Source organism: Pseudopipra pipra, chromosome 2 (assembly GCF_036250125.1).
Source record: "Pseudopipra pipra isolate bDixPip1 chromosome 2, bDixPip1.hap1, whole genome shotgun sequence".
Lineage (NCBI taxonomy): Eukaryota > Metazoa > Chordata > Aves > Passeriformes > Pipridae > Pseudopipra > Pseudopipra pipra.
This window is the reverse complement of record NC_087550.1, coordinates 61,094,798-61,111,476: the sequence shown is the minus strand read 5'-3', so window position 1 is coordinate 61,111,476 and position 16,679 is coordinate 61,094,798. Positions and strand designations below refer to the sequence as shown.

Genomic DNA, 16,679 nt, shown 5'->3' with positions numbered 1-16,679 from the left:
CTTTTTTTTTATCTTCTTCATTTTGTACAGTTTGTGACAGTTTGGTAGTTTAGATTAGGTGTTGTTGAACCAAGAGTCTTCCAAAATCCATTCTGAAAGGTGACCAGTATTTCAGCAGCACATTTGAGAATGAAACAAGGGCTATGATTTTATCTCGGTTTTTGCCTGCCATCCTCTGCTGTTGGGGAAGCGCTATCCAACAGTGCATTTGACAACTGCCAGAGCTGCAGTTTCATGCACCTTCAAAACCTCCCCCGAGAACTGTGAGTCTGGTGCCTGGCCATCACATTGCAGAGGACCTGAGCAGCCCTCTAGAGCTTTCCGTAGCTACTGAACTTGACAATATCACAGTTTGAATTGGAGCTTTGCAGAAGTTGCTCTTAGATTTTTTTTTTTCTTCTCAACTTTACCTCAAAATGAAATGTAGTTTGAGGTATATGATACCAATGTGTTCCAAATATTTTTGAAAATTTTTTTTTTCCTGTGAGGAAATGGAGAAACAGAAGCAAACAAAAATGGGAAAGGGGGACAGAGAAAGAATTGGGGAAGAAGAGAGTTTGCTATGATCAAAGGGATGAAGAGAATAGACATGAGGACCAGTGAAGGATAGAAAGAGGTAATTTGTCAGAAAGAATCTGAGATGGGGTGCATGCCAGTCCCCCATTTCCCCTCTTCTGTGAACAGCAAAAGCCCCTTGCGAGTATCAACATCTTATTCTCATCTCCTCTCAAATCATCTGGAGCCTAAGAGATCCTGAATGGCTGGGGGACTCCTCTCTCCCTGTGCCCCATTTTTCCCAGTACAGACAAGCCTCTTGGGAGATCTTTCTTTTTGAAGAGCCATTAACCCCAAGGTGGTTAAACATTGGGATCATGAAATTAATGTAATAGAAGCAAAAATCTCTTGCACACAGAAAGAAAAAATAAAGGTACAGATAATGCATCTTCATGGTGGAAAGCCAACTACAGTAAGGTGAAGAAAATAGTCTAGGTTGGGTGGGACCGGCTAGGGAGGATGTAAAGAGGAGAACTATCAGACAGTAAGTATAGTGTAGACACAGTATTTTCTGTGACCACTGCACAGTAAAACTGTCTGCAGCTGGGAATAGACTGCTCATTTTTTCCCCCCACACAGTCAAAATATTTTAAATGGGATCATGAGATCCACTCCCACAAGACAGAAATCAGGACAGGTGCTTGGAAACCACACATTATTTTCCAGCTAGCCTCAATAGCATCAGCAGCAGTAATTGCAAATGTATAACTAATCATTAAGCTGTTACAAAGAACAAATACATTGCTAATAAAAATTTTCTAGGAAATTCAACAGCACAAAGCTTTACTCCTGCAGGATTGCAGGAGTTTCATGGTATTTGTTCTCCTTCTAGAACTTAAAGTTCAGGAAAATTGAAAAAAATTAAATAAATCTGCCAAAAACAAAATTTCCAAAATAGAAAACACCAAGTGAAGGTCACATAACCTTTATTTTACCTTTCCAGCTAGTTATCCCTAGACACACATTTGTACCTTGTATTCAAAGTGTTGTGAACATCAGCCATCTACAGCCTTCCTGTAATCATATCAAAAGCTGCTTCTTGGGGAAAAACCTCTCCCAGCTACTACACTCGATAACACTTTCACTCACACGTTTCACCAATTTCTGTGTTTTCATTATTCATCCTCAAACCCACATGTCACACTTCTCTCCCACCTAACTGCTGGCAACTGCATCACAAGACCATTGCTTTGTCCTCTCACTGAAACTCTATTGAGCAGCAGGGAAATCAAATACCATGCATCCATCAGCTGATCTTGTTGACCCAGATAAAGATGGTAAAATAGACAGGATCCATATCTGCATTTAATACCAGGAGATATATAATCTTTTTTGGTCATTGCTAGCTCTCAGAAAACAAACGATTACAGCTGTTGAGAGCGTGCAGCTTAACTTCATTTTCTAGATCTTAAAAGTTTGAAGCAACTGTATTTATCTTTTAATTTTATTTCCTCCCCAACTCAACTTAATATTGTAACACTTAAAGCCTACACAATAGACTTGCTGTTCTGTCAATATTATAAAGTTCATCTTTGGAGAGTCTGTCTCATATAAAGCACAACAGTAAACAGAAAAATGAATAAAATGGTTTAATATAACATGGTTGTGTAACTTATGTGTTTTATCTTTAATACTGTCACCCTTTTTTATGCACAAATACAGACTGCAGCATGTTGAGGGTGGGAGAGCGTAAAGGGAGTGAAAAATTCGATCCTACTACTCAAATACCAGACACAGTATTTGGACAAAACCCAATTTCTTCTGAAGCTGTGACTGCTAGATCTGCTAAATCTCATGCTGATTCCCAACAGATCAGATTACTTTTTTTAAAACTTCTTGGTAAAAGGCAAAAAATCTTTACGAACATGGAAAACTAGAAAGTAGGCATACACAGCCTGACAATTTTTCTGCAGGAAAGGAAAAACAACAATATCAAACACAAAATCTGCCTTCATGTTTGTACTTCTGTTGCTCCTATAGGAGTTGAACATGACAAAATTGAATACCAGGAGGGGCTGCATGCATGTGAGACAGAAAGCAGAATGCTGAAAAATTCAAAGTTTGGGTAGCACATAATTAAAGCTATCAGTTCTGTTTCAGTCTCCTGCTGAGGCCTTCCCAGAAGCAGCTTATCTGATCAACTATGTGCAAAATGCAAAAAAGCACTTGGATCGGGAAACCTGTAATTAGAACAATTATGAAGCAAATACATCCCACAGATTATATTCATGTATACTTAAAATTGCCAGATTGAAATGAGTCCTTTTCTGCCACCATCACGTTCGCCTCATACTCCATTTCCCCCTGATGACAAAAACCATGATAGCAATCACAAAACTCAGTCTGAAATGAAGCAGTTCACTGCACAGGAACAAACTTATGGTACTGATTGGCCAACGGCTAGAACATAAAGTCTCGAAAATGAATGAATGCAATAAGGAAACACTGGAGCAATTTAGATGACAGAGGAGGTTAATAAAACATAAGATACTGAAAATGTATATGATACATAGAAAACAGATCGGGAATTAGAGAAAAACATCGCTTTGCCTTTTCAGCATTTCTTTTGACAATTCTAAAACTAGTCACACATGATTCTTTTCCTGAAATGTCCTGCTTTGAATTTCTCTATTTACAACAAACTCACAGTACAAAAGGGTGACTTAATGAAAACTCACATGCTTAATATATATAAAGAAGCACTTAATACAATGCACATTTCAATCCCAAATCTGATTTATTACTAGAGAACATCATAAAGTTAATTATCCATAGGATACATGAATCACATGTATCACAATTCTAGACATATCTGCTGAACTTTTTAGAAGTCACTAAATGACTTTTTTTAAATGTATGTGTTGTGGTTTCCATACCACTTCTGATACTTTCAGTCATTACCTTTTCTAGTAAGCATGCCAGTTTATGTCCAGCACTTCTCCACAAACTCTTTCCTATTTTGGACATTTTAAATATCTTTTCAGAGATTCTTTTTGTCTAACATGGCACAGTATTAAGTGGAATTAAACTTGGACGATCCACAGCAAAACCCATACTCAAGAAGTGTGTCCTGAACAGACCAATGTAAACCTTTAAGTCTTCAGGAAATTCAGCTTCAATCATATTTGAATATAATCATACATTCATATGTTCAGGTATGAAGAGGCACAGCATGTGCTCTAGTAAGAGTTTTGCCTATGATAGGACAGAGAGGTCTGCATCATCCCATCAGACAAAATCAGAGGGAGGTACAAGTCCCACGCCAGCCTTCATTCCCTCCCTACTGTAAATCCACCCCAAAAGCAAGACCAGTTCCAATCCTGTATAAATGTGAAGTAAGACCATGATAATACTGAAGTCATCCATCCCTAGTAAGGCAATAATAAAAGCATCAAAGTCGGATATCACATATCCATTCGTAATGAAACACTCCTACCTTTTCAGCTTCATATAATTTTCACTAGCTGCAGGTCTGCATTCAGCACGTTGCACCACTATTCCTTCCAAGGCAAGTTTATCTAAAATGAAAAAAAACAAGCAAAACTGGACATTAAAATGAGTGTCACCAACATGGTCAAAATTTGAATTATTTTTCACTAAGTTAGAATTTACTAAATAAAATGTAATTATAAGTTCTCAAATAAAGTTCTAAAATATCTGATATTTAGACACCAAAGAAATAAGCAGGAAAAACATGTTTGCACAGTTGGTATACTCTAGACTTCCTTATTTTGCCTTCAGATGTTTTATATATTAAGAATGAAACACAAAGATCGAATTTGAAGTAAGAAGTGGCAACTCCTTTCTCTAGATGTTGCACTCTGATTATCTAGGAACTGCTTTCTGGAAATGTGCAATGAATATAGTCAGTGACTATAAAAACATAATGTACAAAGAGAATCAATTATCAAGTATCCAAAATTAGTGGACAGTAAAATGAAAGTTCATTTTATTCCTATCCTCGGGAAAAGAGTAACACATTTTCATCTTACTACAATATAAAAAAAAATTCACTAAAGGAACAACATATGCTAACACTCAGGAAAAAGAAATAAAAACTTTCAGTGAATAACCTAGGACATCACGAACATGTATTTTAGCTAATACTTGTCTCTGTACAGTCACCTCCGTGACAGTCGCTGTTATCCAACGAGACCACCTTTCTGCCTAAAGCGATGATGACTAACAGAGCAGTAACAGCCTACTCAATAAAGGTGGGGAAGCCCAAAAATTAAAAGCAACTTGATGTGGAAAGGAAGAGAGAAGTGATGGTGGGCAAACACCTGCATCTCTACTACAATGTTCTAATGCACAATGATGGGGGGGGAGGGGAGAGCCTGTCAATTTGTTCCTCTCTTTTGGACATCGCCAGTACAATATATGTAAAACAAACACCTCTGGAACAGCCTTGCCATACAACAAACAGTGAGCTTTAACGGCTTCATTAGCTCTCGCTCTTTAAAATGTCTTTCCAACAGAGAGTCTTGTCTTGCTGTTGGGGTAGGGCACCACATTGCCATTGTCACTTTCAGTTGGCAACACAAAAGATAACAGAAATGCTTAGATGTACTGATGCCAAGTAACACAAGGCACTCTGAGACGCCTCTGATTTTTCTATTACCTTATAGACTGAAATATTACTACATCTGCAAATCTAAGTCTGCTCTCCCTGAATAACGCAGAGAGCAATTACTCCAACATCATGTATTTTAAAATGATTTAATCTAAAATTTCTTGGTAATCCTTGAAGGGAATAAGAATGCCATATTTTTTTCAGATAGTTTTGAATGAAAGAAAGAAAATTTGTATTAAAACACTTCTGGTTTTGCAGATTCCTAGGTTTATGGTCAGGAGAGACAACTTGGCAAATTTGCCTGACTTCCTATGTATTACAGATAGAAAAATTTTATTGTCTTTCTTCTCTACAGAACCTTGTGGCTAGTCATACTAATATTGCTGCTTAATTTCTAATAAGAATTTGACTCCAGCTTCTAGCAGTTGGTTCTTCTTATGACTCTCTATACAATCATAAAGAGCCTTTCAGTACCTGGTGTTTTCTCCCTTTGAAAGTACTTATACATAGCAATCAAATCATTTCTCAACCATCTTTTCAATAAATGAAGTAATTTAAGCCCATGCATTATCTCATCACAAGGCATTTATGGCACACTTAAATCAATTTTGGGTTTCTTATTTGCATCTTGTTCAATCTTGAAATGAAGTTGAATACAGAGACAAGAAACCAGATATAATACTATTGTACTGATCTTACAAAAAACATATATGGAGGTTAAATAACAGATACAGGAGCTGGAATTTCTCTCACCTCACTTCAGCCATCTCAATTCAATCTCTGAATTCAGCTGAGAAAGGGAGGAAGGGAGACTGCTGAACGAAAATCGGTCCCACTTCTTTTAGAATTCAGTGATCTGCCTTGTGTTGGATTTTTTTTGTTGTGTTTTTTTGGGGTTTGGTTTTGGGGGGCTGGGGCAGGACAGTGGTGTCTGTGTCCCATGACCACTTCATGTTTAGATGGCTAAACTGTGTTAAGATCAGTTTGTCTCTAAAAATCAAGATCTGAGGATTTACGGAGCTGACTGGCTATTATATTACTAACACAACTACTTTGAGTATTTTCTAACCTCACATTTTATCTACGTGTTCTGCATTCCCAGTTCCTAGGGGTATAATTGCCTTTGGCAGACTCTGTGAATTAAGCGATCCCAGTCACACTGTGACAGTCCTGTCATAGCTATTCACTGTCTGACCACCATTTGTGTCAATCATGACATTTTATAAGCAGTGATTCTCACTTACCACTACCATCCTCCTCGCTAATCCTGGAGGAAGCCCTTCAAACTACAACCCCCGTGGCTTCCTATTCATAATTACTTTCTGATAACTGTCAGTTTTTCATCTTGTTCTGTGTTTGCTGATTTTTTTTTATACATAAATCGGAATGTCACAAGACTCTATGTGCAATATGAAATGCTAAGCAGGCTGCAAACATGCTGCTACTTTAAACTCACAATCTTCAAAATAAACAAATAAACAAAATTAGGTTTGTTTGACCAGAAAACCCTTGTATAAAGCCATGTTTGCTAGCATTTGCGTTATTTCCAATCTTATCTACCTCTTGAACTCCATAACAATTTTTCCACTAGTTTCTCTGGCACAGGTTCAAGGCTTGTTAACCTATATTCATCTGAGCCATCCATCCCAGCTGCCTGAACACTGACATGTCACCATCAATCTCCCTGCGCCTTGCAGAATTTTCGAATTATTTTTAAGTTTTAAGGATTAGGATAGGTAAAGCAGAGAGCTCCCCCATACCAACTATTTAGGAAATGAACCTGCCAATTAAGCATGTTTATTCTCAGTATTATCATAGAATCACAAAATGGTTGGGGTTGGAAGGGACCTTAAAAATCACTTAGTTCCGACCCCAATGCCATGGACAGGGACACCTTCCACTAGACCAGGTTGCTCAAAGCCACATCCAACCTGGCCTTGAACACTGTCAGGGATGTGGCATCCACGACTTCTCTGGATATCTCCTCTTCGATGTCTAGGCTAATACCCTCTTTTAATTACCACTGATCCAGATTGACTTCTGCAGTCGAATCCAGATCAAATGTTCCAATGGCCTCACAGTACGAGGCTGTCCACAGTCCACAAGAACACTGCCTTGCAGCTAAGTTTGTCTGATGTCTAAGCTCAACCACTGTCCAAAAGCCAAGGTTTATGTCCCATTTTCCCTGGACCCTCTTAAGGATTTTAACATACCCAGAGAGTCTAGCAGAATAAATCTGCAAAGACACATGCAAACCTCTTGATACAAGATTGTAGTGGGGGAATACAGTTTTTACTATCTTTGCAGCCCACTCAGCCTTCATTCACCAAACTCAAATTCAGAGACTTGAGTCTGTCTTCTCCTGTTGCAGGACCACAGCTGCACTGGAAAACATCCAAAGTGCTACACATCTGCCTTGGCATTTCCATAGTCACATCAGCCTAGAAGGTAACAGATGAATAAGGCATGAAAGTGGCAATTCCCTCTTAAAAATACCTACTCAAATTAATGCAGATAGTACAAGATAAATAAATAGGTCTGGAAGACTAACTAAGATCAGTGATGAGAAGGGAAAATAAAACATTTTCCCAAGTGTCTTATGCTCTCAGTTGCCCTAAATGGGATGGCAGGTACAAATACACAGTCAGTGCAGCTCCCAACAGGCTGGTCTACGTGACCCATAGCTTCATCGTTAGCTGCCAACTGCACACTCACCCTGATGTCCCTGCCCAAACGCCCTGGTGCTAAGTCAAAAAGTAATTTCAACTGCTGTCTCAGTGAGACGATCGAGAGATATGCTGGGGAGATGTTGATTCCAGCTTCAAGTCCTGCTGACAATCATTATCAAATGAACAGAATGCGGTAAAAGCATTTAAGGCAATTTTCACAAACAGGCATGAAAGAAATTTACTGAAATTGTGCAGAATATGGTCTGATACAGATTAGATTGTTGGAGTTTTTAGAGAGAGATGGGCTGACTTGGAGATTTTAATGTATCAGTCTTCTATTTGACTGCACTCAGCTCCAATTTCCAGCCACTGTGTCTTATTAGGCCATTGACTGCTAGGTTGAAGAGCCTGCTAGGAAAGCATTTCTGCCCATCCATGCATTTATGTACTCTTCACCTTTATCAAGCCTAATAAAAATAAATCATGTTTCCTTGAATCTTCCATTATGCCAATTTTTCAGCTTCTTAATCATTCTTATTGGCCTGAAAAAGTTCAGTTCATGAATGTCTCTCCTGAGACGTTGTCTATCACAGCCAGACTTGACAGCATGTGGGACAGGATCTGGTCCTTTACCAACTCCTTCACTTTGTGGGCAGTGCCAAGGAAGAAGGAGATGAATACCTTACTCAGTATGCATGGTTCTCAGGCAGCGGTAAAAAGCAGATGAAAGTACAGTAAGGACAGGCTATGGGCACATGTGCTTCCAGCTCCTCGACTGGTAGAAGCTGGGCTGTTGCTTCCCAGCTGTCATGGTTTAAACCCAGTCAGCAACCAAGCCCCACAGACTGAGCATGAGCCCACTCATTTCTAGCTGAACACCACTAAGTGATAAATTCAATCTAGCACATTCCCATCAAATTTGTCATTGTGTCAAACCCTTTGAGCCTCACATTAGGCACCAAAAAGGACTGTCATGGTTTAACCCCAGCCAGCAACCAAGCCCCACGCAGCCACTCACTCACTCCCCCACCAGCAGGATTAGAGACAGAATCAGAAGGGTAAAAGACAGGAAACTTGTGGGTTGATGTAAAGACAGTTTCATAGGGAAAACAAAAGCTACACACACAAGCAAAGCGAAACAAGGAACTAGTTTGCTGCTTCCCACGTGCAGGCAGGTGTTCAGCCATCCCCAAGAGAGCAGGGCCCCATCACACACAACAGTTACTTGGCAAGATAAACACCATCACTCCAAACGTTCCCCCTTTCCTCCTTCTTTCCCACAGTTTACATATATAAGCGTGATGTCATATGGTCTGGAATATCCCCTTGGTCAGTTTGGGTCACCTGTCCTGGCTGTGTCTCCTCCCAGCCTCTCATGCACCCACAACTTCCTTGCCAGCGTGGCAGTATGAAGAGCACAAAAGGTCTTGGCTCTGTGTAAGCCCTGCTCAGCAATAAAAAAAACCCCTCTATATTATCGACCTTGTGTTCAGCACAAATCCAAAACACAGCCTCATAACAACCACTGTGAAGAAAGTTAACTCTACCCCAGCCAAAACCAGCACACCAGCACCCAAGCTGGAAGCCCTGGAAGTCCATTCTGCTCACTTAAACTGCTGTGCAGCTTCCCAGCTACTACATGTGTTGGCTGGACATGGAATAGCCCCCTTCTACACTAGACCTAAGCTCTGCTCTTACAGACTAAAGGCATTTTATGGCACCTCTCTTGCATTCAAAAGGTTGCCTCAAAGCTGGTGCCCTTCTCAGACCACCCTTCCCTAGCAGCTATGCAACTAGAGAAGAGGATCACCCGGTCTTCACTTGGCATTCCCTTATTTAGGAATCCAAGGATGCATCCTACATTTGTTTTACTGACCACTGCACAGAAAAATGACCTTATGCTCAGTTGCCAGTGATGTATTATATATAGATCAGAGCCTCTGCCCTAACTCTCCTGCAAACATATACACTGCAAGCCCTGTCTAGGGTGTATTCCTGGGCATATAAACTTCATATTTGGTGATGTTAAAATACTATCCCAACCAACAATCCAAATGGTTCTGCATCAGCAATATACTACCCTACTGATTACACTCTCATCAGTATAATCTCCAAGATCACCAGTAACTATCTCTTTCTTGATCGCTCACTAAAAAACATAGGACCAAGAACCAAATCACAGGAACATTTGAGTTATAATTCTCTACTTAACATTTCCCAGTTTGAAGCCTGCAGACAATTTTTGTATAGCTAAATTATAGGAAAACTAATATGGTATACATTCTAATACAAAATGACAAATGAAACATACTGCAAGATTTAACAGAAAAAACATCATCTGCTTTTCTGAACAAATTCTAACTAAAAAAGAGGGCAAAAAAATTTGTCACCACCCATTTTCTCTCCACCCATATTGATTAGTATTATATTATTCTCCCTTAATTTTTAACTGATTGATTTCCAAGTCAGATGTTTTATTGTTTTTCATACAGTACCTTTTCATATTTAAATACCTGTGTCATCCAATTCACCTTTCAAATACTGGCACAGCATTTGCTTTTCCAGTCTTGTAGCACTGCAGTGCTCTAAAATTATTAAAAATATCAACAGCAACCTGAATAGTTTCTTAGAAAGCCCTTTGAAAACTCTTTGATGCCTAAAAGAAAATTCAGGGAGAAAAAAACTCCAAGACAATTTAGTTTTGAAGGTGAGATAAGGAAAGTATTTAATTTGTGCCTAGGCATAAAGCTACAAGATGCGAGCGTGCCTCTCTGTTATAGATGTACAATTTATAATACAATTTATAATACTGCCTGTCCAATCCTAGATTTTCCACCCCGGCTTTTGCCCTGGTCCACCCTCAGTCACGCCTCCTGGGAACTGGGTCTGGGGTCTCTGAGACCCTCTCTTCATCATTCTTCATCTTTTTCAGGGTACAGAGGGCACATAGTCATCTAGTTCTTGACTGTACTCTGCGGTTTAGGCCAAAGTATGAGTGTTCTCTAAACAGAATAGGCCTACCTTGACAAGAGACTAAACATTTGCTAAAGGAATTCAGGGGATATTTGATATGGGGAATTGGGGTAAAAGGGTTGTAGTTACTATGCTAAAGGTAAGGGAATAAGTGCTGCTGCTTCTAAAACCTACTTATAACTACTTATAAAACTTATAAAAATTAGAAAAATAAAAAAAACAGATGGACCTTAAGCCATCACTTGAATGCAAATTTTTCAGACTTGCTGATTTGAAAATCTTCAATTTTAATTACTATGTAGAGCTGTTACTACGTAACAGCTTCAATGGCTGTTAATCAACATCTGGAGATATAACTGGAATGAGAATATCTATGCTACCAACATCGTGAAACAGGAGCTACTGAATGGTTTAATTGTCCAACGACCTGGCCAATTTTCTGTGTTATGACATTAAATGGCAAGTAAGCTGCCTCAATAACCCAAATGGATTTCATTAGCGTGCCTTCCTAATACACATCTAAAATTCTCTGTGTCTTATAGCTGAGTTTTCTCCTCATACCCTTTTGTACTGTAATAAATAAAAGTAGCTGTTTTCTGTAACCCAGGTTATTTTCACTGACAGCAGACTGTCAATAAGGCTGGTACTCTTTGGATAGGTAAGCTGAAACACTGGTAAAGCACCAACTTTTCTGTAGTGTGCTCTGGACCTGAATTCTCAGTTCCATGGCATGCTCAAGCTTCCAGACCAGGAGGTTCAGGAAGAGAGTGGAAACTGAGCGGGAGTGACCTTATTTTCCAAAAGGAAATTTGTAGGGCAGAATGAGGAGCAGCAGGCTAGCCTCTTCCTCCTTGGTTTTGTTTTTCTATGTAAGTGATAAATACCAGCACTGCATTTTCACTGTCTCCAGGATGGCTTGTCTGACTGAGAAGAAACTGAAAAGCTCTGTGGATTGCCCTTTGGTGCAACCCAAAGGGTGACTAACTTGGAAACTGAGTACTACTACAGCCACTCTCCTAAGTGTGTGTAAGGGTGCTTAGTATATTTTCTGGCTTAATATGGAACCAAAACAATATGCTTTCAATTGCTGGATTCCAGCACTATTCCTTACTTGAATGGCCAATCCCAGCATACAGGTGACACTGATAATCTGTGAAGCAGCAGTCATTTCAGGATTGCTAGCTACACACATTGGCAAGTGGGACACTTCAGCTGGATAGGGCAGAAACAGACAGTTCACTCACAGCAAGGGAATGCACCCAGCAACAAGTTACTCTGTCTCAATACAAGCTGGAAGGAAGGAAGATCTGGGATGCATTTAGCATATCTCAGCTGTCACACTGGTACACAACAAAAAAAGACCCTCGAAGCACAAAAACGGTCAAAGTCTCGAGCTTGATTGCAAGAAATACTTCCATATCTTTGCCAAAATGAACTTCTGGATGATCTTCCAGTGCATGGACAAAAAGACAGAAAAAAGGAAATCCAGCATACCTACACCTTCAAAAAATAATGAGCTATATGAAACCGCCCCACTAAAACTACAAGCACAACAATACCATATGTATCACTGAGTGCACAGGAATAACCACGGTTTTTTGAAAAGTCTTGTAGTATGGCACAGAAAGTGGAACATTTTCACCAAGAAATGCCAGGCTTTAATTTTGTATCACAGATGACTGTCAGCTGAAGTGAAATAAAGTTACACGGGTTTGTGGTGATGAAAATTTTACAGCAGCTCTAAATTTTTCAAGTCTCAAAGGTTTAAATGTAAATATTCATGAACTCCACAGAGTATATTTTCCACATCAAATTCATTTTGAATATTTTATCATACAAACTACTAGAACGATTTTGCATGATCTTTCAAAGAATACTAACTCGTTCACCAAAGTGGAAAATTTCAACTGCAAGAGTTAGAACACTGAGAAGATGATGAAAATTTAAGTAACCAGATACTGTTCTGTAACTTCTGTCTCTTAAAGTGTAGACAGCTTAACTGGCCATGGAAAATTTCTTATCTTTTACAAATCCCTGCTCTCCTTGTAAACTCCTGCTCACCTGTGCCAGGACACTCGTAGTTCAGCTTCAGAGTATTTCAAGTTCACTGTGTAAGATGCAAGCACCACAGAAATCATTCTCTTAGAGTTTAACAGACTATAAGATGGTTTAATACTGTAGCTATGCCCGATCTAAGCCCATTAAGTAAATTTTCCATTACTTGACAATAAACTAAATTTGAATGGATGTCTCCTGTAACAGAAAAAAAAAATCATACTTGAAACTAATTGGCTCTTTCATTTTCTCAATTATTAATTCAATAACCATGAAAGGATTTAATTTTGAAAAAAAATCCAAATGCTTAAAAATTAGAAACTGGTTGAAATTCCTTCAACTGAAGTTATGATGAACATATCCATCATATCAAAGAGTTAAAAACAAAACCATGACTAATTCCTGATAAATCAAACCTAATGAATAATATCTGCTTAATATATCACATACAGCAGCAGAAAAATTTAGTGTGTAAGTGCTAGAGATACCCTGGCAAGAAGAATAGAAAGTAAAAAAAAAGTGCATTTATTTGCGCTAGATTCAGTTATCAATTAATAAAATATGATAGTGATTACCCTGCAGTATCAATAAACAGCCCTAGAGACAGTGGGAGCAGTAGAAATATTTAGAAATAGAGCAGAAGAATTTACATAAGAATAATTGCCTTTCCACTGCTAATCAGGCAAAACAGGACACATCTACCTGTAAAATGAAAAATCCATCTTGAAAAAGATGGGACCTCCTCTCCAGATCTAGCCCAAGGTAAGCGTTTGCTTCCACCTGTGCTGGGGAATGCATGCTGTGGCTCCCGTCTGCTTCCCCAAGGAAAGGCACACAGAGATGTGTGGAGAGCTTTCCCTTTCCTGCTCCGAGCTGCAAATGTTTAAAGGGGAAACCTTTTTTTAAGAGGCAACTGGGAGAGAGGTTTAAAGCACAGGAGGGAAGACAGCCATTCGATTCCGACGATGTTTCGCCTCCCCGCACTCAAGTGTTGCTAAGCTATAATGTTATGTGATGTTCAAAGCTATCTCTAGGCACACTAACCCTTTGTTCCACAGGGCAGCTCAGTTTTTCTATCAAAAAAGAACAAACTGATGCTAGACAGTCTTGATGACTTAAAAGCAATCACAAATATAAATAGTAAATACCCCCTGTAAAACAGTTTTTGTCTGTGGCACACAGAAAGGCAGTAAGCAAAACCTAATCAGGCTGCAGCTCCTTGTTGGAATATCCTGTGTTGGTGAGGATATTCCCTGTGACTGCAAATGAGAGCTTTCACCAAAAACTTAAAACAGTCAGACCAACAAGCCCTAAGCATCACCTCCAGAGTATCTTCTGTGGAAACATCTCACTGCTGTGCACGTGTCCAATAAATGAGTGTCATGCATGTGCACACACTCCATAGATGACAGCCCCCTTGTACAGACAGGGACACCTTTCCTTTCAGTATTGTCCTGCTGTATGCATCAGATACTATACTCATTACCAAAAAAAAAAATGTCAAAAGAGGCCTTGTGAAAATTAAAATCCTTGAAACATAAATGAAGCTATCTGTTTAACACCTTAAGCACTAAATATGATTTGGCTAGCTGATACTACAAATATATCCTTAAGTAGTAAAGATAAGGTGTCATTTAGAACAGTAGTATGCATTTCTGTGGATAAGCCCAGAAGCTACGTAAACTTCTTAAGACTTAAAGAAAAGAAGGAGACAAACAGCTGTTATACCCTTCTTCCCTTATACAGTTAAATGCAAATTCTCCTTTACAGTCATATTCCTGCTATCACCCTGCACACACAGCTGATACGCCACCTACTGCAAACCCAAGCTGGCAGTCAGAGCAATGCTAGCAGCATTTCCATTCCAACATCGTTCCGGAGCTGAATAAAGGTGCTTTTTAAAAAGAAACATCCTCTTTACAAGCTGACAAGAACAAAGCAGGATAGCTGGCTTTTTGTCTCAGCTTCAATAATGGAGAAAAAAGCAAGCAGAAGGGAAAATGAATGCGAAGAAAAAAACAGCAACTCTGAAGGCTCTGAGCAAGACAAGGAATACAAAACGTCTCTGATTACTCTGAATGTTGGTGGTTATCTATATATCACACAAAAACAGACACTAACCAAGTATCCTGATTCGTTTCTGGAAGGGATCATAAACGGAAGAATAATGTGTCCATTTGATGCAGACGGTCATTACTTCATAGACAGAGATGGACTCCTTTTCAGACACATACTCAACTTCCTACGAAATGGAGAACTTCTTCTACCAGAAGGGTTTCGAGAAAATCAACTTTTGGCACAAGAAGCTGAATTTTTCCAGCTTAAGGTACTCTCGGATGCAGTGAAATCAAGGTGGGAGAAGGAACAGCTAGCATCTCGAGAGACTACTTTCCTGGAAATAACTGACAGCCACGACCGTTCACAGGGACTCAGAATCTTTTGTAATGCTCCTGATTTCATTGCAAAAATAAAATCCAGAATTGTACTGGTGTCTAAAAGTAGGTTGGATGGATTTCCGGAAGAGTTTTCAGTATCTTCAAATATTATTCAATTCAAGTACTTCATAAAGTCTGAAAATGGTACACGACTGGTACTGAAGGAGGATAACACCTTTGTCTGCACCTTGGAAACTCTTAAGTTTGAGGCTATAATGACGGCTTTAAAATGTGGATTTAGACTGCTGACCAGTCTGGATTGCTCAAAAGGGTCAATTGTTCACAGTGATGCACTGCATTTTATCAAGTAATCACAAAGGCAAAGGACACAGGCATGCAGCCAGTAAACCTCCTTCAGCTGCAGCCTCCTGGCATCACAAATAATGTATCTAACTAGCCTTGTACCACAGAGCTCAGCTGCTAATCAACTGATGTGAGCTAATGGTATGTAAATCTCATAATGACATCTATCTCTGGCTTACTTAAGCTGAATGAAAATTTTATGTTTGAATTTAATAAAAATTACCTGTTAACATTGTAAACACAGATTGAATGCTTTGTGCTCTTTGTAATATGTTTTCCCACTGCTGTCTTTCAAGCAGAGTCTAGCTGAATTTTTATGTACCTGTGTGACTAACATGCATACACCTAACTGCTCTGCTGAACAGCAGTGGCAGTATTTTCACATAATAAATAGGCTTAAAATATGTTTTGCTTATAACAAATTTAAAATGGATTTTAACTGGAATAAATGATTTTGACTGTTCATTAGTGTTTATGCTAATCTATTGTACTGCATTTGCAAAAAACAAGATTGCAAGAGAGTTTAAAATTAATCAACTTGATTTTAAATGATTTCTCAACTCACAACCAAGTTTATACTATGTTATTACACTAATAACAATTGCCAAAAAGATGTAAACCAACAAAATAATGCTGGGGGAGATTCATTCTATTATGGGAAACGAGTTCAATCTGCACAGAATGCTACATTTTCTTATATATATACATATCAAATGGCTAATAAAAATATTTGACATAAAGCTAAATGTAACAGGTTTCCAGTAATGACATCCTACAATGCTATAGTCACTATTTCCTAGCAATCATCTGTGCTCATAAGGACAGGCAATTACCAGAGCCCTTGCTTTGCACAGTGGCTTACTAAATGCAACTAGTACTATCAGTTTTGAATAGACCACCTGCTGGCATGTAAGATTATTCACTCTAAGTAATAGAGTGAATAAACCTTCATTCTCCTCATCTCCACTATTTATCAAATATTTTCATTTATATTTTAAACAAAGTTGTAATAGCTTCTATAGAACAACTGTAACTAATTTAACCACAGGCATTACAAAGCAGTCACTTCACAAAAGCAAACTGAAAAATTATCACAAAAGGCAAAAAAAAAGCTTC

At 38.8% G+C, this 16,679-nt stretch overlaps 2 protein-coding genes across 2 annotated transcripts in view; one reads left to right on the top strand and one right to left on the bottom strand.

Annotated features, from left to right (window-relative positions):
• GTF2F2 (general transcription factor IIF subunit 2) overlaps positions 1 to 16,679 on the bottom strand; it is an 87,233-nt gene that overhangs the window by 43,235 nt on the left and 27,319 nt on the right. Inside the window, exon 6 of the mRNA XM_064645700.1 lies at positions 3,992 to 4,073. Within this exon, the coding sequence (XP_064501770.1) occupies positions 3,992 to 4,073 (82 nt within the window). The remainder of the gene's footprint in view (positions 1 to 3,991; positions 4,074 to 16,679) is intronic.
• KCTD4 (potassium channel tetramerization domain containing 4) lies at positions 14,620 to 16,026 on the top strand. Its single transcript, XM_064645701.1, has one exon. It carries the CDS (start codon positions 14,798 to 14,800, stop codon positions 15,569 to 15,571), a length of 774 nt encoding a protein of 257 aa, XP_064501771.1. The 5' UTR covers positions 14,620 to 14,797; the 3' UTR covers positions 15,572 to 16,026.

Bases quoted from the DNA above. Each gene is read 5' to 3' on its own strand.
- KCTD4 (XM_064645701.1), top strand. From the start codon at position 14,798: ATGGAGAAAAAAGCAAGCAGAAGGGAAAATGAATGCGAAGAAAAAAAC.